Below are 25,585 nucleotides of genomic sequence, written 5' to 3'. Positions count from 1 at the left end.
CTAATACAAGGTCACTGTCAATATGGGCTGCTTGCAGTAGTCGTATTGTGTTCAGAAAAACCTAGGTTAGCTGTGCAGTATGCTAGACTAATACTGTGTGTGTGTGTGCATGTGCACAAGTGTGGGTGTACGAAGGGTACAAGTTCAGTTCCTCTCTTTCACACAAGTCCTCTGAAGTTTACAATGCAATATCCAAAAAGATTTTTCATCTAACCTAGCCCACCATGGATAACTTTCTTCAAGCCCACTGGATGACACCAGGGTTGTGTCCAATTATAGAATGGATCTGTACTAGTCAAGATCCAGACTGAAATCACCTTCCCTGGCATTGCTGTAGAATTCTTTTGCTTCCTCATTTGCCCTGGGCCTATAGTAGACAATCCTGTATGATTAAATGCCCATTATCCTCAAACCTCCTTGCTGGCTGTTTACTTCTGTGGGTCTTCAGATGGGAGACCTATAAGTTAGTATCTGTTTGTTAGGCACCTCCAGGAGACACCTCATTTGGGTAGTAAAGTCATGTCTTCTACACAAGGAAACTATTTATTTTCATTGCAATTCAGAGAGACCATCCATCATAATCATACTGCACTTAGACAGGGATTTGTTCTCTCAAATGAAACTGTATTCAAAGCTTTTCTCCTGCACTCAGGACCTGGAAATCTCTTCCTTGACAAGATGGGAGAAAATGTGTCCAGCTTTGATATACGAACACTGTGTAATGGAGTCCACTACATATGGCTTAGGTCTCACAAGAAAAGCAGGGATAATTTCTTTTTCATAAGTAGGATATAAACCATACTTAATTATTATCCTTTATATGGATCCTATCAATTTCTGCACATTTAAAGAAAGCAGATCTAGGAAAACCTTTAGTTAAGCTATAAAATATAATTTTCATTTCATGGCTTCTGTAACTACATGTGAGGAATAAAAATGGAATTAAAAGGGAGACTTAAATTTACTTACTTTCATGAAAGACAAATGTGTTGAAGTAATGGGCCACTACCGCAGGACAATGCACATTTATGGGCTTGTATTTAACCTGCTTTTTCGCTAATTGCAATGCACCTCTATCTCCAGCATTTTCACATACTTGCCTTTGTGCAGAGGGAGCTACATGAAGATATGATACTTTAAAGAACCCTGACTTACCAGCTTCCTTAAAACACAAACAAGCTCAGGAATCTAACGTGGAATTTTTATAGGAGCTGAACTCCATCCAGTCTCCAAGTACTCATAAAATTCAAGGGCTTGTTTTTGCACATCCCTAAGTATAACACTTAATGTTCTGTTGTAACTTCCCAGTGCTCCCTTGTCTAATAGGCACTGAATCTAACAGTTTTACAGTTTGGGAAGACTCGCGCTAGAAAAATGTCAGGCAAGTCTAATGAGGCTTCAGATCCCCTAGTTTGCGCTGGAGTTTAATTTAAAGTTACAATGATGTTTTAACATGTTTGCTTATACTTGACTAAAGAGGATTCATTATTTCAATGACATAACCTCCAGACAATGTTCCAGGAATTGATTTAAGATGTGGTGGTAATTCCAACAGCCTTAATGCAGAGTTGAACATCTGTAACAACATTTCAGTTGACTTTTCATCAGCATTCTGTTTTCAAGCAAGAGCAAAGCAACGTTTTCCAGAAACACTGGCCAGAATTCTGGATAACTTCAAAATGAACATATATTTTACCAGATTTTTTAAAGAAAGAAATATCTTCCTTTAGCTTCCCTGCCAGGTTGCAAACATTGTGTCAGGGTTCACCAGTGCCTCTCTGGGTCCTTGAAGTGAAATGAGACAAAGATAGAACCTTCAGCTTTCCCATTTTCTAATGCCTACATGCGATGGACCCATCAGTCAGCTCCTGGCTGGGGTACATTTCCTCTTCCCCATTTCTTCTCCCCAGTGAGATTAAGGGGAACGAAGCTCTTTGAGACTTAAAGGTGAGTTTGTTGGCTTGAGTTAAGAAATAGTTCAAAGCAAATAAACTCAGAGAAGTAATAAAAGGCAAACAACCCATAAACATGAGTCAACCAGCTATCTCCATTAGGTTATTAATCACCACATCTGGAGAAACCCACATCTGTACACACTTAGCAGGTCATTAGTAATGTCATAGTCACACTGGAATCACTCACAGTAAGACTCATGCAAAGTGGTTTGAACACAAAGGCATCTAGCTAACACGGCTTCTGACTGAAGTCTGGAGCAAGCTGCTAGTTTGAGGGTGGAGTTGTTTTAATGATTATTGTTTTTTATGGCTTTCCTGTTTGGTATTTTGTGGCCCAGCAAGCTAAATGCATGCTAAAATCCACAGTAGTGTGTCTCACTTCTTCAACTAAGCTCAGAGTGTTAAAGGGGAACATGGAGGGGTGCAGAGCAATTATTATAAATGGGGTTGGTTCCCAGTCCTCCTTCACCTGGCTTGGTCACAAGCCGAGAATTGGGGGCTGCATTCTTGAACTCAAATGGGTCTTTGTGATAGCGTGATCTAGCTTCAACCTTGACTGCCAAACAATAAGGAGAAAAGAAAATGAAAATTAATCCTCAGTGAAATTTTTCATTACGAAAGTTCCAAACCAATTTTAACACTGAATAGAATCATACCTTTGGATTAAAATAGAGGTTTCTCTCTCACAGCTGAATTGCAAGGTGTTTTTTTTTTTTTTTTACTCTGATGACTTCCTGAAATTATTTTTGCTGTGTTATGGTCATTGATATCTATAGGGAAAATATCTAAAAATTCAGAAGACAATTTCCTTTCTGGAATAATTTCCAAAAATGTAAGAGTTCTCTTCTCCCAGCAACATACATAGATAAAATCCAGTTTAGCCACAGGATCAGATCTGTCATCTCCTGCAAACTGTTAAAAGGAATCCTACCAAACAAGCATTATATTCCAAACCATCATCCCTCAGTGTTACACTACTGCTTTTCATCTCAGACTGCTGGCTTGGTCGGCTCCCTTGGTTGCAATAATACCTAACTTGCACTAAATGCATGCGTTTGCCAATCCTACACAGAGTGATTGTGGGACCAGTGGTGTAGCTCAGTGGTAGAGCACTTGACTAGAATGCATGAGGCCCTGAGTTGGATCCCCAGCACTACAATAAAAAAAAAAGGAGGAGGAAAAGGAGAAGAAAGAGAAGGAGGAGGAGGAAGAGAAGAGGAGAAAAAGAAGAGGAGGCAGAAGAGAAAGAAGAAAGAGAGTGATGCACAGTATCTCTTTGTACCCTCAGTGAAAAGTCGGTATGTATTTTCAGGCTCCATGTTATGTGTTTATAATTAAGGGTAAAAAGTGACGGGGAAATCACTCATATAGAGCCCTAACAGTGTGCTTCCTATTTTCTGTGAGTTTCTCAATATTTCCCCCAAGAAAAACCAGAAAAGTCACAATAACATGGTCATTTTGGCCCATGCGATTCATCATGGACAAAGCTCCTAGGCTGACGGACCTCTCTTTGACATAACTGCTAACTTGCACCAGGAAATCTGGGTCAATTAGAGCTCAAGGTCTTATGGTGGGGGCCACAGAGGGCAATCCTTGGGTTGGAACACAGGCTGGCATCTTCTTTACAGACAGATGGTTTCCTGTCTTGTAATTCTAGACTAACAGACACCTGGCTGCCTATCACACAGGTGGGACTGCCCAGAGGGTGTGGATGTTTTCTTGAGCCATGGTGGATAAACAACAACAAGGAATACCAGGTTAATAAGCTAAGCCATCCTAGGAGGTGGGTGCCAGAATCATTGTGAAAGAGGATCTCACTGCCTTTTCCAATTGAATCCCTTATTGGGAATGCCATGTGCCCATCAGTGAGGTTAAACAGCTAAGCCTGGTGAGGATAAGGGAAACCAGAGACACCTTCTAAGCTGTGAGGGGCAGTAGGCAGCTCAAAACCAGAGCACAAGGGACTTTTATACCTGGAAAGAGAGTTTCTGGTCTGACAGTCTTGGCATACATCATATCACCAAGAAGTCTGAAGGTATTTTTTTCTGAAGATTTTGGCAAATAGTAATACATGGATAATGAAAAGATGAAGGATACGGCCCTAAAAAGCAAGCCCCAAAATCATCACATCTCAAACCTATAAAACCCTCTAAAATTGAAGAATCATATTTTCATATACATTATCTGGGAGGATAGCTTTACAACTTGTAGCTGAAAATACAAAATACTTTTATTAGAAAAAGTCAGAGGTTATAGGTTAAGAAAACAATCTGTCATTATATGAAATGAAAATATAAAAGGATTTCTAAGTGGCCCATCCTAAGCTAACAGGGCACTGGAAACACCAGCCCCATGGTGGGTTGACAGCACAGCAAAAGGGGGGCTTGTTGGTGCTGTTTCATTTCTGGCTTTTGTGGAGCTAATAGGAGAATGGGGAGGGAGAATTTAAGGAACAATAGGTTATGTAGAAGTTAATCACAGGGTATATTTCTGGCTCTATTCACTGCCTAGGAAACCTGAATTGTGTAAGTTTGAGTCCATCAACACACAGTAATGAAAGAATTCAGCTCCTACATGGGAAAGAGAAAAAATACTATATAAATATATTAACAGAATCCACATGATCTGTAATGCAATATTCTCTACATAAATACTGCAGGCCTAAGAGATTCTCTAGAATCAAATTGGTTAGATTAGATGTACCTATGATACCCACACACCCACCACCCGAATCTCAAACTACAAACCTTATGTCTCATATGTATCCCTGTAGGACTCCAATATTTATCAACATTCTCTGTATCTACAATCTCAGCTCACATAGCTTTACTAAAAGCCCAACCTCCTGCTCAGTATTTGGTAGAAAATTTCTTTTGGAAATCTGGTGGCCTTTGGCTCTTTTCTTTTCTTTCTTTCTTTCTTTCTTTCTTTCTTTCTTTCTTTCTTTCTTTCTTTCCTTCTTCTCTTCTTCCCTTCTTTCCTTCCTCCCCTCCCTCCCGCTCTTCTTCCCTCCCTTGCTCATTCCCACACATGAGACTGGCAAGGGGGTGTGGATGTTTCCTTAAGCCACGATGGAAAAACAATAACAACAGTTCCCTTCCTTCCATTTTTTTTTTTTTTAGAATTCACAGTCTCTATTGCCCCAAGGGCAAAGAAAAGTCTTAAGCAAAGATCACCAAATATTAGCTTCTTAGAGATGAAACACAGAGATGACCAATGGAATTCTAACAAGAAATGCATAACTACAATGAGAAATACAAGAATATTCCTGAATTATTAAAATGGATCCTGGAGACTGGGAAAGTGGTAAAAGATAGAATTTGCATGGTGTTTTAATCAAACTGGATATGAGGGATGTACAGCATCCAACAAAACAGCCCCTTCTTAACTTTATTTTCCTTCCCTCCTTACTCCCTACACTAACCAAATGGTAAAGACTTTGAAACCAGAAGGTAGACCTGATTGCTGCTTTAGCCCTAGCACATGTGGTACATGTTTGTGGGGGGAAAACACTGAAGTAAAAATGAAACCGGCAACATCCCTGGCACCAAGAGCTATGTTCTTCTTGCCTTTCTCACATTCAGAGATCAGGAAACTATAGCCCACCACATGTTTTTGTGCAGCTCACAAGCTAAATTACATTTTTAAATGGTGGTGGGGTCTAAGAATAAAATATTTCCTAACACATTAATGTGACATGAAATTCAAATTTCAATGGCTATACATAAAATTTCATGTGATCATAGCCACAGTCATTTGTGTACCTATTGTCTGTAGCTGCTGTCCCTCTACAATAGAGGTGAGTAGCTTCAATGGAGGGCATATGGCCCGCAAAGCCCAAGGTACCAACTAGGTGACCCTTGACAGAAAAAACAAAATGTGCTGATCCTTGCAGAAATTTCATTTCTTTTTACATTTTCCCAGCTTTCCAATTTTCTGAAAGGAAAATGCTCTTCCCAACCTGTAAGGGCAGCCAAATCATAAGAGAAATACACATGGAATCCACTAGAAGGGCTGTGAGGACCGATAGGTCATTAGTGACTCTATCGTCCCTACCATGCAGCCTGTAACTAACCCTGCCAGGCCCAGGACTTGACTCAAGTGAGTTTCATGTTTTCCAACCTAAGCTAAGTTGGATTCATCCACCCAATACTTGGAGAATCAAAGCAAACCACATCTACTGTGAGCAATTCCTCGAAGCTGTCATTGTGTGCTGCCAGTCCACCCTGCGAGAGCCCCGTACAAGACAACAGATTAACCATTAAAGTAGATATGTTGAAAATATACAGCCTCAACCTTTCCCCGGCTAGCTCAGAGCGATATATAGATGATTATTCCAACCGTCAGCTGCCTCACAGATTTAAACCCCTGCACAGTAACTCCTGGATTCATCTGCCCCTTGTCAAACTTGTGCAGCTTTAGTTGGAGGGTACATGGTGTGGCAGTTTCACTGTGAATCCAGAATGATCCAGACGGCTGCTGTCTCTTTGTTAACAGGAAGCCAAACTGATGAGTTTGTAATGCATTTCTTATCAAAGGTACTCTCAGAAAAGAAACTGTGACCCATCAGTTTGGCTACAATTGCATATATATACCAGATTATGGGCTTAATCAGAACATCTCTGTTATTTTCTTGGAGAAATAGATAATTCCACATCCATCCCATTAAAATCATTTTATGCCAATGAATTATGTATTTATAAATTTATAATTATCCTTGATTTTCCTTTCCTGCAGTACATTTAATAAAATCATCAGCTGGAGCCTACAGAGCAATAGTACTTAATAGATACAAGCATGCTAACATATTTTTTAAGTTAATGATGATCTTTTTGAGGTATGTCTAAAATGATCATTGTGACTAAAAGAATTATAAGTTTCAGCTCATGCCTTTAAGAAAGGCAAAATGGGCCAGGGATTTAGCTCAGTGGTTCCATCGCCTGCCTTGCAAGCGCAAGGACCTGAGTTCGATCCCCAGTACCAAAGAAAAGGAAAAAAAGGCAAAATGGACAGTAATGAAATTTATGGAGCCTAGGAAGGAATTTTTTTCTAATATTTTTTTTGTCAAATAGATTTGAATTTATTACAGGTTAAATCAGGGTCCCACCAATATTATCAAGAGAAAATGCGTGTAAGATGCCGAACAATTCTGGGCACATTGAAAAGTCACATATCAAGGCTGCAATCCTTTTTGCTTTCATCCCTACTGAATTTGGGGCTTACCCATTAGCATTAAAATCATGATTGCATCTTCAATTCAAATTAGGACATTTTGTTCATGGATTTTTTTCATATTGATATTTTAAAGACAATGCATGAAATTTTCACTTATCTTGGTTCCCAAGATTTTGGATACCCCCTTAAATTTGGTGGCCAATGAAAATATCTCACCCTAATTCTGGCCCAGCCCTGTCCATTTCTTGAGGGCATTTGGATTGTATGTTCTACCACCCTGCAGAATTGGACAGGGCTGATATAAAACATGAGTTATTTCTTTGGATCACTTCATACTGTTTGCATGAGATTGTTAAGGAAGGCCCTTGCCACAAATGCTTCCTCCTGGATTTGCAAATTGTCAGACATCCAAAGCAGTGGAGAAAAGATCATACTGCCTCAGGAATCTGAGATTTGCCACCTGCCTAGGGTGAGAAACAGAAAAGAAAGATGGGGTCAGGTCTCTCATGGACTTTACTTCAACCCCACAGCAAATTCTCCTGGTTAACACAATGCTAGTTTACATTTTCACTGTAGGGCAATAGCTTTTATTTGCTTATATATTTTGACTCAGATCTTTCCTTCTTTCTATTTTTTTTCCCTCCCCCTAAACAGCTTCAAGTAAACATGACTGGCAAAAGATGTCAATCATATTTTCATTTCCATTCACTTTGCTATTTACATCTTAAAAATTAATGCTTGCCCCAATGATTCTGCTATTTGAAGACTAGCCTGGAATTTAATTGTGTATATCTGAAATTGTTGTCTAAACTACAAGATGTTATACAGATAATGACCATTATTATTAACATCATTATTATTATGGGCTCATCCATAAATACCATATCTACCATGGAGCTGGTTGTGTCGCGAGCCCCCTGGAATTCTAATATGTATTCCAGATGGTTACACAGATACTTTCTGTGAAACTCAGATAAAGGTAAAATGCATGGATTTTTAGTTCAACCCAGGTGCCCAATGAAGAATGTTTTGCCAGAACACTTTAGAAATACAGTACATTTTTAACCTTGGGAGGTGAAGACCAGCCTAGATTGTGATTTTACACTAAACAGGACATTTAGTATATTTCTTAAGAACGTAGTCACCTTCGAAAGATGTTCTGAACTATAAAATTATTATCTATTTCTCCTACAATTTATCATCAGGCCCATTATGTATAATATTTTGAAAAGCTAGCACATGGTGGGTCCCTTCCTGGTCAACATGGTTAGAGAGCAAGATGTGGAATGCAGTAGCTGGGGCTGGAAGGGACTGGGGGCTATTGTGGCCTCATCTTCTTTGGGCTCAAGGCCACCCTTAATAAAATACACATTCCCAGAACCACATCTTGGGTCTGCTGATTATAATCCAGACTCCCAGAATTCTGCCAGGGAGAACAACATGATGAGATGCACTTCTGGAACCAGGCCTACTGCCTAAGATCCAACTCCGAACTTTTGAAGAGCTCTGATCGCAAACAAGTTAGCCAACACCTCGATGTTGAATGATCTATTGTTTTTCTGCTAGACAGTTGAGGACATCAAGTTTCAGAAATTTTTTTTTCTTGTTAGTTTCAGAAGTTTTGTGAGATGAAATGTGATAATCAGAGGCCACAGGGTGACAGTGTATGAACCCCAAACTGTCATTAGCATGCTCTGCTTGGCTCCATTCTGCTGGTCTACAAAGTTTTATATGTGGGACAATATTTAAATCTGAGGGTTGTCCATACAAATATGGATTTCTAACTTCTATTTAAAATTTTGCAGAATATTGAGCTCCTGTTCCATGAAGGTATCTGTCTTATAGGCAGGATCTTACAAGATGGTTAAATACACCACTGCTACTTTTGTAGCAAGCATATGGCAGGAACCTCTGTTCACACTTCCGTCCTTGGTTCTGGTAACATATGTACCATGTCAGAAATAAAGATTTTAAGGCACAGAACATCCTTCACAAATGTCAACTCATGTTGAATGTGAAGAAGGGGTAAGCACAAAAGGGCTTGAAGACAGTGCTGGGTTCAAACCTAGATATTTGGTGAATTATCTCACTTCAGTTTTCTTGGGTATAAAATGGGAATAATGGGAGTCCCCAAGTCAGAGTTGTTACAGTAAACTGGAAACATGGAAAGTGTTTGCAAGAGTTTCCAGTAAGCTCTTACCAAATGTTATCGATCGTTACTTTCTCGGCCTGGAGAAGTCCAGGAGCTTGGAGCTCTGGGGTTCTTCTCCACAATTTCAGTCTACTGTCTTTCGATGTGATGTTCTGCTTACCTGGGCTTCCACTTTCTCCCCTTCTCAAGCAAATGATATGGTATCCAACAGCTAGAACAAGGTGGGCACCCCACCTCCACCCTTACAGAGCAATCGGCTGTCACCTTTGTCGTATGTTTCATATGGCCCCAGTGAACTAGTTAGGTCAAATAATTAGGTTTGCCAAGTGTTATAAAATCAACCAAAGCCAGAAAACATTTAAATGGGCCTCGACTAGAGAAGGCTGGGGCCATTCACGGCCGTAACAAATGAAAGTCAGATGGAAACATGAAGAAACCCTGCTGTTGCCTCTAAATTAGGGGAAATGCATGCTGGCTCACTCACTGTAAGAGGCTCTTTCTCTTGGGTTTCTGGAAGGAGGCCATGGGGGTGATGCCTGGTGAAAGGGGCAAGGGGATGATGGGAGGGGAGGCAGTGCCTCCTTTACTGGCCCTTCCCACCATGGCTTCCTTTCACCTAACTACTGTGCCAGTCCTTCCAGAAACAGGCTAAGCTTGCCTCTTCCAGAAAGCCCTCCCAGATGACTGCAGTGAAGTAGACTTCTGCTTTTCTTTAAGAATTCCTTGGCACTTCTCATCTCTCGCCCTGATGCCTCCTTATTTTTGTTGCATTATTAATTTGTTTTCCATTCCAATGTGTCCTACTCTCCCAGCTAGACTTTAAGTTCCTCTACTGTAATTTACACATTTTTGAATGTCTCACACATTGAGCCTCTAGTAAGGTTCCTAGGAAATTGCTCCTCGTAGCCAGGGAGATGGTGTTACAGAAGGGAGAAACACAATGTAGTAGTCAGAAGCCTCAAGTTGGAGGCCCAGGCTGGATCAACTGTGTGGCACTGGCAAGATACAGCTCCTCCTGGGGGTTGGCCTTAATTAAGTACAAGACATTTCCTGCTCTGATTTGTGATGACTCTAGGCTGAATACTGACTGCTGCTGATCCTTGGCAGATATAACAGAAACCAGCCAGGGACTCAGGACCTCATAACTATCCAGCCACAAGTAACTACCCAGCATTTCCTACCAGACCCAACCCAAAGAGCTACAGAATAAGAAAAGCAGGATTCCTGGGCCAAGGAAAGTGTGGTTTACCTCAGTGGTTCTAAATTCTGGCTTTCAATAAAATGAACTGGGGAACTATATAGAACAGCAGTGTTTGAGTCCCATCCCAGACCCATCTAACAAAAATCTAAAGGCACTGCTTTTTCTTTCTTTTCAATTTTTTAAAGATAACACAATCAAAGAAAAATGAGAGAAAAAGAGCTGGAGAAATGAGACTGCTATATTTAAAAATTCTATAATGATAATTCCTGAGTTATACAAAAACAACAGCAGAAAAGATGATACATGATAATGTCCAGTGAGAGCTAACGAATGCCTGATGGTAAGTACCAGAGAAAGATCTTCAGAAGAAAAAAGGAAGACTTGGAACAAGAGCAGGATGGGCTGAGATGACTTTTTTGCATATGTCCAGAGCTGAGCACAGGGCCTGGAGCTTTAAGGGCGGGCAATCCACATGAACAAACTGGCAAATAAACCAAGGAATGGCAATAAAGTGTGGGAAGAGCATGCTAGCTGGAGGTGGGAGCTTAAACAAAGGCATTCCTGCCAGAAAACACTAAACAGGGAGCTTAAGAGAACCAGTTTGTCCAGGACAGGAACACACATCTGACAACACAGCTGGGTGCAGGGTGGGGGATAAGGAACAGGTGACAGAAGACTTTTTACATTCTGAATGACAGAGTTTGGACATTATTTGGTAACAATTGGCAGCTCTGGAAATTACTTTTACTTCAAATACTCGAATTCAAAGATGATAGTAGATGGGTTTCACATCTTAGAAAAGTCTATCAAAAGGTGCTTCACTCGGCCCACTTCTTTATTGGTTGCTTAAAAGTCACAAGGATCCAAGATAAGACACATACATAAGTGCACGGAACTAAAATGAGGAAGCCCATGCAATGGTCCAGTTCTACTGGAGGCTCATTTGTATCCTGGGGAATGGATTTAACAGTAAAATAAAGTCATTTCATGCTTTGGAAGGATCCTGAGAAATTCAGACCGCTAATTCCTTAGTAGAATGACCAGGTTCACCTAAACTTGACTCTAAGATGGTTATTTCCTGTCTTCAACTACAAGTCAGTGTTATGCCTTATATCAGTGTGGTGAACCTATGGCACACATGCTGCAGCTGGCTGTTTGTTATCAGTGAAAGCTCCAAAAGATTCACTTATATGGAAAACTGGAAGGAAAGCCATCAGAGCTTTACTTTCACATGAAAACTGGTTGTAATCCATATTCTAAAGAACATTATCAAAAACACCAGGGCTTGAAAGTGGATTCGCTGAGAAAATGTTTCCCCAATCCTCTGCTGTTTGGTTTGATGCGATCAATAATTCTTCAGGATATTCTTGTCAAAATCACACAAGTGAATAAAATAAGAATGTATGTTATATTATCTAGAACTTTGACCAGACCCTCCCCACTCCTTTCCAGCCCTCTGTACCTGAGAAAAGTTTAAAAAACTCAAAACAAAAAAATCTTTATTGGATTCCCAAAATTAATGTTTTCAAGTGATTAAATTACAAAAAGTATAAAATATACACATTCAAAATTCTTTATGACCTAATAGGTAGAATTTAATAACAAAGAAAATTAAAAAATGAGTCCTCCTGAGATGTATTTTAATTCTCCCATTCCTTGACCTCAGTAAGTCCACTGCCTCCTATGTAGGTCATCATTTACTCCCAAACATCTTGTACAAAAGGAATACTATAGATTTGAAAAAGTTGATAAAAAGATGTGGCTGTGTTTTTTTAAAGTTGAAAATAGGCTCACAAATAAAGAATCAATATGTTGTTACCTGTATGTCTATAATTTTGGTTCACTGACAAGGGCCAAATGGACTGATGAGTGTTTTTGTAAATAACCTTACTGAAAAACAAAACACAAAAACTCTTACCTAGTTTGTCAGAATTTAGTTCTGACAGAGAGAGAACTTTGGTGAACTTTTAAGTCCATAATTCTTAATGAAAGCAGATCATGCTAAAATTATTTTCATATAGGACATTAATCCAGTATATCACTCACCATTATAAAAATGTCCCTCATTATCGTGGTGTGGACGATGCCTGGGGAATTAATTTGTATAAAGAAATAGATAAAATGGGGACTTTTCACATAACAATAATCAGTGGAGGTAAGTCAGTCTTCGTGGAGTGATCTGGCTTTGAGTATTGCCTTTTAAAAACACAGTCACATTTCTTGAACTAGGCCAATCTCACAGTGAACATTATACCAAGCAAGTTGGATTTAAAAGAAAGATCGGAAATTGAGAGATGTTGTTTTACTGGAAGTATATCTCTTTAAAAAAATGAACAGCTTTACATATTCATTTTAGAGACATAAAGGAGATAATCATTAGAAAGAGAAAATGCAGAAAGTGGGGAAGGGATAGCACCTAGACTTCATCCAAGGAGTGGTTTCATTTATAGGGAAGCAGCACCACCTGGTGGTTATACTGCATTTCAAGGCCCTCTGTGATTTGGGGCCAAGGATCTTGCAATCTATGCATAAATATACAGCCGTATTTCTCAACTGCTGTTATACATAAGAATTTTATTACCAGTCGGCAGATTTCTAACACACTGGTTGCAGTTTAATAATCCTCTATTACCTGAAGTATGGGTTATATAAAAACCCAGAATGTTAATTGTTGACAAACCAATGCTAATATGTAAAGCAATGTAAATCACCCAGTAAATATCCAAATAAATCAAAAGGGATAGCTCCTTTTGTTCTAACAACATGTTATTAAACACCACAACTTGATCACTTACATAAAATAATGTTCATGCATTTCTATGCACTAAGAAATCTGGGGAAAAGGTATTATAAACTTAAGAACAGAGACATTTTCTTTCATTTACAATTGAGAGGAAAATATTTTGCAAAGAATATTTTTCCCTTTCTTTTAAAAAAAGTACCTAAACCACGATGTCATTTAGAAAATTTGCTCATATAACAAACCCTGAGTTATAAATAACTAAGATTACATCTACAAAATGTTAGAATTTTAAAATGGCAATAGGGAAGTTGTAAAGAATATAAGTCACTGATACCATGAGCAGAGAAACACTACCTGTCATTTTTCAGAAAAAGATCACACAAATGTGATAGCAAGGGAACACAATAAAAAAAAAAGAAGAAACAGGAATGTGATAGTGTCTCTGATTATATCTGCAAAGGAAACTGTGAAATAAATTAACACCCAAGTGCCCACAAAAGGCATATTGTAGCTTCATTGTGAGTGATTGTTATATGACAGGGAAGGTTGGTGGTCTTGTAAGAACAGAAATAAAATGTGGGCTGTGAAATCTGGTGGTGATAACTAATGACTACAATACTTAAAAATCTGATTTGATCTCTAACAGAAAAAATAAGAATAAAAAAGTACTCTAAAGGATAGAAGAATGCACTAAGGATCCTATTTCTCACTTGGAACAAATACACCCCAGAAAATATCAAAGGGCTGCGGGAAATGAAAAATGACAGTTCCTATGTTGCCCTGATTCGAGCACAAGCAAAACTACCATGCCGATAACATCCAAGGGCTTAGGGGGCATGGGATTGGGGGGCTCTTTCTTGAGTTGTTCTGGGAGGAGATGAGAGCCATGACCCACTCAGCTGATGGGAAATCCACTTTAATTTCAAAAGATTATTGAGATTTAGTCTCTAGCAAAAAAGAGCTCCAGAAGAGTATCTCTTAAACTGTACAGATACAATTGTGCTATTTCCAGTAAAAAGTGTAGAATCCCTTTACATTCAGTTCCTCCATCGCTCTGAGTGGGGTAAGGCACACATGTAAAAAGAATCCAATGTCAGGACACTGCCACTGAGCCTGGAATGTCTCCAGTTAGCTACACAGAGAACTTGTCTAGAAAGTCACAACCTAAGCAAAGGACACCTAGCCAAAGGCTACTGCGTGCCATGGAGAGCTGGATGGCCAGAAACACTTATGGGAAGATGTGGAGGATGTGGGGCAATCTGGTAGGGTTGATGACGGTAAACATCTAAGCTGAGGGTTTTCTCTGCTTGGTCAATATGTTGGGCCAGCAAGAGTGTTGTTTGCACTCTCTGCTGCAACTCAGCTTGGGTGTGTGCCTTGAAAGGAAGCAGGAATAACTTGCAAATGAATGGCATGCCTGTGTTACAATAAAACTTCACTTTACTAAAACAGGCAGATTAGTAAGTGGGGAGCAGTTTGCAGACCACTGCTTTAAAGTACTGGTAAGCTTCAGTCAGCTCAAAGAGGAAAGGGAAAGAATCAGGTGCAGAAAACACTATAGAAATGTGTTAAGTGACAGAAGCAAGAAATCCTTGCAGAACACTCTTAGATGAAGACTACTTGTGCAGAGATTGCAACTACAAAAATTGATTAGCGCTGAACTGTAAAGGGCTTAGAATGCCAGGTTAATAATAGAAGGCTAGAAGTTGTCCTATTGCTAGAGGTTATTAATACCCAAGGATACACCAAAAATTTGTTTTCCCTTTCTTGTTAATGGGATGTCAACAAGATCAGATCTGTGCTGTAAAATAATGAGCTTGGTAGCAGATCAGTAGCTAGAAAAACTAACTGGAGGGAAATAGTAGCAGATTAGGTGGGGGAAACTGAGGCCCTGAGGTTGGCAAGAGCCCTGATAGTGGTAAGAGGAAGTTAGAAATGCAGTCTGGAAGCAAATCAGCCTAGGATGGATGAGAGGGTGGGACCCTAGAAATCAGAACTGGAGAAATGTGTGTGGATACTCACTGAACCCCTAGATGTGTCCTCACACCTCAACTGGCTACTGCGTACCATGGAGGGCTACGTGGCCAGAAAGGGCAGCAGTAAGTTAAGGACTTGAGTCCAGTATTGACCTCACTCCTAGCTCTAATCCCACTAATGAGAAAATCAACAAGACACAGAGCCTAGATACTCATAAAACAAATGAGGAAAGGTGATGGTAGGAATTCTCCACACCAACCAGACCTCAAAAATGGTGAGATCAAGAGCATCATCAAAGAAATACATTTTGATGAAATGTGAAAGGAAAGAAATGTCTCCCCATCATCTGTTCCCCTCTTTTTCTCTCCAATCAACCCTACATCTTCTAGAAGGACAGTGAATTTTTTGATTCTCTCTAGATCCAATTCAAAGATGGACAAAATTTATAAAGGTAGGTTTTAGTAGGACGAGAAATGAAGAGATCCAAAGTCACAGTTTTCTAAAGATCCCAATCTCCAAGACAACCCCAGTAAGCATTGTAACAGCAGGACTATGATATTATATGCAGATATAGTTGCTTTCCATCTACGACACATAGATGTCCAAGCTAAGAAATCCCTTCAGCCAGCCTGCAGATGAGTGTACCTGCTTTAAACTTCTACACTTCCAAAAGTTATATTCCTGGAAACCTGACAGCAAAAAAAATAATACAAGACAGACATGACTGGGAGGCTCTTTGGGGCAGTTAGCAGTTATTATGTAAACTCATTATGTAAGGGCCAGGGCCATTTGTAGAGAAGTTACAGATAGAACTGGCTTTTTGCTATCTTCAATAGCTAATATTGCTCTGACTATGGACTTCAAGTCCCTTAAACTCAGATAATCATAGGATTCTGGAAGAGGGCACTTTTTCTGCCCTCCCCTCTTACCCCGCCAGGGTGAGGGAAGATACCATAAAAGCAAACAAGCTAATAACAAAGAACACACCTGTAAGAATCTTCCAAGCTCTCTGGATCTCCAGATTCTGGCCTAGAAGCTGAGAATTCATAGCCAGAATAATAACACTGACATACTACAAAATTTCTATACTGAAAGAAGAATTTCATTATTTTTTTCCTCACAGGGCTTACTATAATGTTGGTTAAGTAGATTCCAGCATTTTGAAAGAATTTACACAAATAAGAATTGAAAAAAAAAAGAACTTTTAAAGTTTGTTTCAATCAGAAAAAATGAAGAAAATCAGAGTCTCAGAATTTAAAGTGACCTTAGAGGTACCATCTTTCAGTTCCCTTAATTACACACAAATCTTGCAATGCTTTCTGGGTAGTCAAGATGGAAACTAACACCCCAGGGAGATATTAGCCATGTCTTGGCATTTTTGGTTGGCTTATTTTGGTTGAGACTATGATTCTCTGATCTCGAAATTAAGTAAATTGACCCAATTTTGATGTTATAGTCTGTCATACTAAGCTGTTCAATTCTCAACCACTATCTATGGGCTTCTCTGCCTGTAATTGATAAGACTTTTTATAAGACTAGTAGGACAATACTCCATCATTTGCAGGAAAATGGATTAGCTATAGTTAAAGTGGTTATTCATTATTATGCCCATCAATATCATGAGCAGTGGCTGACCTCTGATCTAGCAATCTACTTATCCACTATGTGATCTTGGTCATTTGTCTCTATTATTTCACGTGTTAATGAAGGATAATAATCATAACAAAACTATATCACAGCATTCAACATGTGCCAGATAATCTTATCAGAACTTGGAAGACTCTTGTAAGAATATATATATCTACATATATATTCACTTATTTAATCCTTACAACTCTGAGATAGGTTCTATTATTATCTCTTCTTTACAAATGGGAAAGCTAAGAAACAGAGAGGATCTGGAAATGATCCAAGACATAGTAAAGTATGTCTATTTGGGAGTTACCCCAGGTGAAAAATGAGGTGGCATACCACAGCACATTGAGAAGTGTAGTCCTCATTAACTATGCATAAAACATTACCCTAGCAATCAGCATCCACTGAGCATCCACTTGATAAATCATCAAAACATGACCACCGGGCCTTGATTCCAAAGTGCCCAGAACACACACCAATCTCACCCTTTCTCTGAGGTGTCCTAGAATTCCTGACTTTAACTTCCAATGAGATCACCTAGCTCACTGCACAGTGAGGAAGCGGCTTGACAATTCTCTAATAGGGACAGAAAAACACACAGGAGGTATCTGCTTGATTCCCACTTTCATCTTAATAGCAGAAATCTGAGTGAGAGGGCTTCCAGCAACAAGCTCCTTGCAAATTTCACATTCACATCAGTCCCAAGATTTTCAGACCCAAGTGATCTGAGCTCCTTTGCTCCTGTCTGCATTCCTAGCATATTTCTTACTTTCATTTTCACCTGTCTCTTCTCTGCAGGGCATTGTACCTCCTTTTCAGTAACACCTGTTTAGGGCTTTGGCTCTGAAGCATCCCTGCTGGACATGTTCTCTCAGTTGGATGTGTTACAGGCCATGTGTGGAAATGTACTCGTCTGCACTAGAGAAATGGCCAGCGCAACCTTGAAAAAATGCAGAGAAATTCAGAGCTATTTGCAGGTAAGAGGGTCCTCCGTGTAGGCAGAGAGCTCTGAGAGTAGTCAAGAAAGCTTGTGGTGTCTCGCTTCCAAAGAAGAATAAACAGAATATTGATGCTAATTAGGAAACAGCTACGTGATACTCTGCCTTTGGACACCTCAAGGTGTGAGAAAGTATCACCTGGGTGGCACTGTCAGATTTGAGCTGCGTTCCACAAGTCAGAGACAATGGTCTTAATCATCACAGGAAGCTCAAAAGTTTCTTGCACCTGAACAGGCTGCTGCAGTCATCTGCACCTGCATACACCTCTCTACAGCAGCTGTCCTTCTTCATAATGGTCCTACCTGGTGCATTATCTTTACACCACCATAACTCACAGGAAAATGACCAGGTTTGCTGAAATTAATAAATCTAGGTGCAAATGTCATAAGCCCTTGATTTCTAGACCAAATTCTCTACATGTGGTGGAATCCCTGCCTCTCCTGAAAGCTTCTCAGAACTTTGCCTGTGTGATTTTTTTTCTGTATATTATTTCTGGAGCTTCTTTCCAATATTTATCCTTCACAAAGAATATTGGCTGTACCTATGAGCTGAACATTTTCAAGTTCCTTCAGTTATGTCCTTGTTTTTTCTCCCTATATTCTCCCCTCTTTTAGACTTGTGTATCCCAGCTCTATGTGTACACACACACACATGTACTACAGTGGACTTTTGACTTATGAACTTGATTGGTCCTGAGGGCTGGTTGTAACTAAGTCAATACAGCCAAGATCTGGATGTTCACCTGGGTACACACTATGGATAACAAGAGGCAGATGGATCTCCTATTAACCTAATTAACCCAAATTGTTCCTATGTCAGACTGGTCATAACTTGAGGGTCCACTGTATTTGGAAAACTGCTTAGAAAGTTTTAGGAAACTTCATGGATCTGGGGTGACCTTGCTTCTGGCATACCACCTATTACTTTAATGACTGAGAACCCCTTCATGTATTCATTCTCCTACTCATCAAATATTTACTGAACTGGAATCCTTCAGGCCATTTCCTACTCAAGTATTCTGGGCAATACACAAAGTCCCACCAAAAATGCCAGAATGCCACATTTCTGACCTTGGAAAGAGGCAAAGCAGCCCCTAAGTCCATTCTTGATTGAGGGTGATCCAACAGGCTCCAACCCAGAAATCTGATAATGGCCAAAACGAAGATCACCACAATCCATACAGTCAGCTCCACTCCCAGAAGACGCCTGTGTGCTGTGGTCTACAGATGCCCCTCGGTGCACTGTCAATACATCTGGTGCAGCTCTAGCTCTGAAGCTGGAATCTTCTCACTTCATTTAAAAGTCTCTCAGTGTAGTCGATCATCTCTGATACAGATTTGCCTCAAAAGATTCCACTTTGAGTCTGCATAGGGTTTTTTCTGTAGCCCCCAGAGCATTTGGAATGCTCACCTTGCTATGCTGAAAAGGATAGAATGGGGCTTTCTGACTGCCTAGAAGAGTCCAGGGGAGTTTCTTACTGTTTCTCTTGAATCCAAGAGGACAGATCCTACCAAGGATGACCAAATAAGGTGACCAAGGAAGAAAGGCCACTTTTGCTGGCCCATTCCATCTAACTGGACATCAGAAGAGAATCTCCTCAGAACAAGAATCTATAAGCATATCTGGCAGTCTTCCTCCAGACCAGGAACTCTTTACAGAGAGGTCTTTCCAATTCCCTCTGAGATTTCAAAGGTGTCAGTCTGAGCTGACAAAGTTGGACTTGGTTTGTCCATTTAGATTCTCTGTAGGGAAAAGGTCAGCTAAGAAAGCAGAACCCTCATAAGCAAATGTAAAGTAGAGGATCCCCTAGTTATCTAAGTAATTCAACATGTTGATTTGGGAGAAACCCCTCGAGGAGGAAGACAACGTGTGGCTAGTTGGGTGGGGGCACTTTGCCACACTGCACTTCCAAAAGTTGGGCATCCTCAGTGCATACAGCCTACCCCTGTGAGGAAACCCACAACTCAAGGATTTTCCATACTATTTTCATGCCTCTTTGGGGTCAGTGGTGTGCACAAATGCTACAATCTTGGACGCTGACAGAGACACAATGAATGCAGACAAAGGTGCTATGCGCAAAGAAACAAAACGGAAAAGAAAATACTCCATGGTGCTAAAATAACTTCCTAGGATTTTGTGTGGCAGTACTTCACAGGAAATGTGTTTTGTATTTCCACTGAAGTAGAAGTGGTTGAAAATACAGCAGGTTTTCAGTGCATGAGATGTGAAGTACTTACTGTTTTTTCCCTTCATAGATGTAAGGAGACATGCTGTCTCCCTGAGAAAGATGGGAGGAGAAAAGTCTCATTGCCATACACAGGGATTTTTAAAAAAATAATTCCCATGAGTTGTAACTGGAGCTACCACATGCAGCTGGAGCCAAGACCTGCAGGGCTGGTCACATGTCCCAGCTGGTGGCTCCATTTGCTTTATGTCTGCTGTTCAGCCTGAGCCAATACTGTCAGGCCAGCAGGTGATGCTGCCTGCCTCTGCCACCCTCAACACACTCAAGATAGGAGGCTTATTCATCCAGGGAGGATGGTAAAGGAAGAGGAAGACAAAAGGGAAATAAGTGCAGTCGATCCTTAAAACCAGTGGTAACATATGCAGCCTGCTTAGGGTTCCAACCCTCGCCCAGAGGAAGTAAATCTTTCTCCAGTAAGAAAATTCCACTGAGCCCAAGTAGGAATTGCAATGGCCACTGGTCAGCTGGGGAGAATTAGGACCATGAAATTTAACTAATGGGATTCAACTGCTTCAGAGCCAATAATTAGACTTTCTTTACAAAGACTGTAACAACTTGGACTTGCATTTGGATAATGTGCTTCAGCTGTGGGGGTCCTCAGGGCATGGGGCTAGAGCCATCCTTCCCAAGGCTCCTCAGAGCAGCTCAGTCCTGACCCCAGTGGCACAGCCTCTCTGTGCTCTTCTTCCCCTCCTTGACAACGGGTCTCCCAACAGCAATGCTGGCCCCTTCTTTCCTGGCTGCCACTGCTGGACCTGTTTCCCTGATTCAACATCGGAAATGCTTTCTATTGCAAGTGAAGAGCAAAACCTTTTGTCTGGCCTCTACCGAAGACTGGGTCTTATTTTAGCCTTCAAAGTGTTCATTTTCCCCAAATCCCCAGAACAGTCCTAAACTCCAGCCTCTCTGGGTGACCAGCTGTTTTACCGGAGACGCCAGCCTCTCCACACTGTCTCCAGTGTCAATTACTGAAATCCCTGTCTTTCCCTCCTTGTTTGGAGACTGATCTATTGATCTTACTCAACTGCATACGTTGTCTCAACTTGCCCCACAAAATTGGGGAACCACACAGCCTATTTTTAAATCCCAGCTCTACTACTTCCTCGCTGTGTGACCACTGGCAAGTCACTTAACCTGTGTCTCCCTTGCATCGCCTATAAAGGGGGCACTCTACAGGTACCTCAGCTTACAGCTGCCTGGCCTGCAAAAAACAGGTACTACTTCCTAATGAGGACTACATTAACTAGCACTTGCAAAGACAGAGTGTCGGCAACCCATTCTTGCTGTGCTGGCAGAAGACCTTGCACATAGAAGAGCAGAAACGACACTAAGTTAGGTCCTAACATTCATTTGAGTTACTCAACTGGCCATTTCCTAACACCACCATATCAGCAAGCCTCAGTTTCCCCGTAATGGAGTACATTTATAATAATGACAGATCTGTTTGAGTAGTGACCCTATACTCAGATGAGACAAAAAACATCACCCTGGCATCTAGAGGGGAACGCAATTTTTCAGCAAAACTGTGTATGCCTTTTCTGTCTCTCCTCGTCAATGACCATGACCTCTTTATAGTTTCTACACCCTACTCCATCCTGAAAATGCTCTCCACTTGGCTGCTCTGGGCGTAAGGCTCCTAGGCTTAACTGGAAGTCAAAGAGTCCAAATATTAAGATCTTTTCTGTAAGTGTCCTGGCCAGTGTCCTAAATTTACTGAGCCAGGTGACAAGGGTCCATCTCAGATAAGGAATATCAAAATGATATGATGGGTACCATATGAGGAAGCAGAATCCCAAGGTTTGATGGTGCCCAGACGGGCCACACATCAACTACTGCCTCCTGCTTAGATGGGATTTGAAGACAGAATGCAGTGAAGCTTGTGCCACCTTTCCACAAGCCTCTCTCTAGCAGCTTTTCCTCATTATTGGTCTGATACTAATTTGAGACAATGCCCAACCACATCACAACAAATTAGCCACAGACACACAATGGCAGTCAACTCAGGGGGCTGTCCTGATGCGGCCTAGGGGATTCCCAGGCTCCGTGAGCTGCATGCTCCCACAGATGTTTCTAAAAGCCTCTTCCCAGAGGCCCATTTAGAGAGAAATTAAATGCAACTTTGACTTAATTAACGTTTTAAATGATAATGAATACAATGTAGATTCATAGGAAGCATTTACGTTGTGTTGTAAAATTGATAAAAATTTAATAACTCTTTGTTAATAAGTTATGTCTCCCCAGACCCATAAAGCCTAAGGCACTGCAAACTCCAGACTGGGTCTAATCTAAGCTCCTGGTGCAGGTGGAGGAGGGAGGCAGAGATGGACTTGACATTTGCTCCAAGCCTGCACTAATTCAAACCTCTGCTTGTTCATCAGTACTTTATTCCATATGGTAAAGGTCAGGATTTGGGCTCAAGGCAGAGCTTTGACAAGAAAGCTCAAGTGGAAGGCCGGCTGGCCCTGGCATCTGTCGCCCGAGATAGTGGAGGAGGAGAGGGGATGGAGTGCTAACTGGCCACAACTGTCCGCCACCACGGAGGTAAGAGGAAGAATCCACTGCCTGGTGGTAGGAGCTGTCAGAGTGAGTATCCTGACAACCAGGCACTGCCCTGAAATAAAAGTGCAAGCATAATTTCCACATCACCTTGAATAAGGACCTCTGCTTGGCTTACATGTGGCATGCCAACATCTTTTCTAATTTGTCTTTAAAGAGTCCAGTCGTTTTATTATAGCACTGTGCCCCTGGAAAGGGAGGTGTCTAAGTGACAGAACACACACAAAGGACCCTTTCCTCTTCCCTCATTCTGACCTTTCTACTTGTCTCTCCATTCTGTTTCAAAGAATTTCTTTTGAAAACCTGGCTGCCTTTAGAGTAATGTTTCCTTCGTCTTTCATCTGTGTGTAGTACATTGCCATGCATATTTATCTTAAGGGATTCAGAAATATACTTTTGGTGTGGGGGAGGTAAATCGAGGCCCCAGGTGCAAACCAACTACTTCACTCAACCCTGAACTGCAAAAATCAGCTATTTGTTCTGCGTGAAAATGGGTTTGTTTGGAGTTCTTCAGGGACATGCAGTTTATGGGATTTTTTTCAAAGGAGATTTTGCCCAAGCAAGACCTTTGCCTTTTACAGTGCTGTTTAGAAAATGGACCACTGCAGATGTGGTGGCCCCTGCCCCACAGGAAAGCATATTTCCCGTCAACCCCCTGCTCAATGAGGCTACCAGCAATCACATGAGAGGCACTGGCTTCTGGAGCCCTGCCTGTGACCAACAAAAGTGCCAAAGTGGTTCCTCCTGGGGACATTATTAATCTTAGCCACATGGGATGGCAAATGGCAGCCCAGGCCTCTCTGCCTTCTTGTTTGCACTTCCTGCAATGAAATGCAAGTGGCCAAATCAGGACAGATAGGCCAGGTGGGCTAAAAAGCCAGGGTAGAATCCATAGTCTCCTTTTTCGTTTGATGTTAAGGTGAATGATGAATATTGAGAGAGAAATAGATGACACTGTCATGGTTAGTATGAGACACGTGCATAGAAAAACACAGGGAGGGGAGATAGGAAGAGGTTGGTCAATAGTGACAAAGTTTCCAGAAAGAGAAATGAGTTCTGGTGTTGCACAAAAGGATGATAACAGTTGACAATAATGTACTGTATATTTCCAAACAGCTAGAAGAAAGGACTTTGCCTGTTTCACCACAAAGAAATGCTAAATGTTTAAGGTGATGGAAATGCTAATTAGCATTTGTTCATTACACAATGATTTGTTCATTACACAATGTACACAGGTATAATATTGAAACGCACGGTGTACCCCCTAAATCTGTGTCGTATTATTATACGTCAGTTTAAACATATGTGGAAAATGGTGGTTAAGTTGTAGGTTTGTCCTGAGTTTCCTCCTTTTTCCTATCTTTCTTTGGTGAGAAGAGAAAGTCACTGGTTTTCAGGGCCCAGAAGTAAATAAATAAAATTTAGGAGTGAAGAGCTTGAAGAAGTCTCCCAAGGTGATACGTAAAGGGAATGAGATAATTACAGGCTTGTGGTCCTTAAATGCTTTAAATGTGGCTTATTAAATTAAGCCTCCCTTCCCAGGCGCAGGAGATGCTCAGCCTAGGTGTGCTCTATGATGGACTTTTTCCTAGAGCCGTTTCCACCCCCTGCCCTGGTATCTGATTTAATGTTCTTCAAAATGCCATTAGTTCACCAGAGTGACTTAAATTCTATTGACAATGTTAATTCTCTGCCCGTACAAACCAAAGGCCACTCAGGATAAGCTGATTTTTGTTTATTATCTGACAAGACTCAAGATTACTCTAAACCGATTTTGGTATGTCTCCCTTCAACCTAATCCTATTGGACTTCTCCTCTCAGCTTAACCATCAGGGCTGAATGCCTCCTTGTGTTATATTTATACCTGACATAAAAGTCATGTGCAATTTAAAACTACCTACAGTAGTCTGCAAAAGGGTGCATGTAATTGTACAGGTTTAAACTATTAGTAAATTGAAAGGTTGATGTGAGTGAACCCACATGTACTTCAGCCAAAACTAGTTCCAAGTTCAAGCTGAAAACCCCATTTCTCTTCCACCAGATGATTAATTTACTTGTGCCAGTGTTACTGATGTTCTGTGACCAGGATCATGTCAGGCAGGTCTCAGTGGGTCTGAATTAATACGGACCTAGGGTATCACTGCATCATAATTTTCATTGTCCCTTTCTATTACACTTATCAATCAGATATTAGGCAAGACCTAAAAAAGGAGAATAAACTTCCAGAGAGAGTGAAGGTCCATTTCACAGAATTATATTAGGAAAGAGTGGGGCTAATTAAGACATTCATTTGCACTTGTATGTGTGTATGTACTTTGCCAGACGTATCTTTTTTCTGTTAGATAGTAATAAAACAGCTATTCGTGAAAAAGCCACAGTATACTTCATCTTTGTTTCTTAAAAGAGCTGTCTGTCCTGCTCAAGACAGTCTGAAGTAGAAACAAAATCAAGATGCCCAATCACATCCCAACAAATTAGCCACAGACACACGATGGCAGTCGACTCAGGAAGCTGTCCTGATGCAGGCTGGGGGAATCCCAGGCTCCATGAGCTACAAAGCAACTCTCTGCACGGATTTTAGGCCCCAGTCATAAGCAATTCAGTCTTGCCCAAAATATTCTTCTGGCGCATCCATATAGGTTGCCACTTGTCTTATTTTTCTGGCATGTTTTTTGTCCTTTCTAACCTGGTCCTTCCTCTCTGAAGGTATTTATGTCAACACAGTTTGACTTTCCCTCTCTTCAAGAGTTCAGTGGAAGGAGACAACAGCTCTCCTGGAAAGGGACTTAAGGACTGATCCCCTAATAGGCCAAACATCCAAAGGGAATGTCTGAGCAGGAAGCACAGGGTCCTGCTGTTAGAGGGCAGGTTTTTAAAACTGCAGGAACATTTTAAATATATTCCCCCTCCTCTGGAAACCGGCTTCTTCTCCTCCCACTTCAGAAAAC

At 40.8% G+C, this 25,585-nt stretch overlaps 1 protein-coding gene across 31 annotated transcripts in view; it reads right to left on the bottom strand.

The window, feature by feature from the left end:
- Kcnma1 (potassium calcium-activated channel subfamily M alpha 1) overlaps positions 1-25,585 on the bottom strand; it is a 732,631-nt gene that overhangs the window by 103,018 nt on the left and 604,028 nt on the right. For 4 of the 31 annotated variants that reach the window (XM_021259656.2, XM_004846366.4, XM_004846367.3 and 1 more), the window contains one exon: positions 2,425-2,511. The exons of the other annotated variants lie outside the window; for them this stretch is intronic. In XM_021259656.2, the coding sequence (XP_021115315.1) occupies positions 2,425-2,511 (87 nt within the window). The remainder of the gene's footprint in view (positions 1-2,424; positions 2,512-25,585) is intronic. 31 annotated transcript variants of the gene reach the window in all.

The sequence above is a fragment of the Heterocephalus glaber genome, unplaced genomic scaffold (genome assembly GCF_053883595.1).
Source record: "Heterocephalus glaber isolate CG9 unplaced genomic scaffold, H.glaber_assembly_v1.0 deba00001497, whole genome shotgun sequence".
NCBI lineage: Eukaryota > Metazoa > Chordata > Mammalia > Rodentia > Bathyergidae > Heterocephalus > Heterocephalus glaber.
Note: the sequence above shows the minus strand (reverse complement) of the source record. Positions and strands in the feature narration are given on the sequence as shown.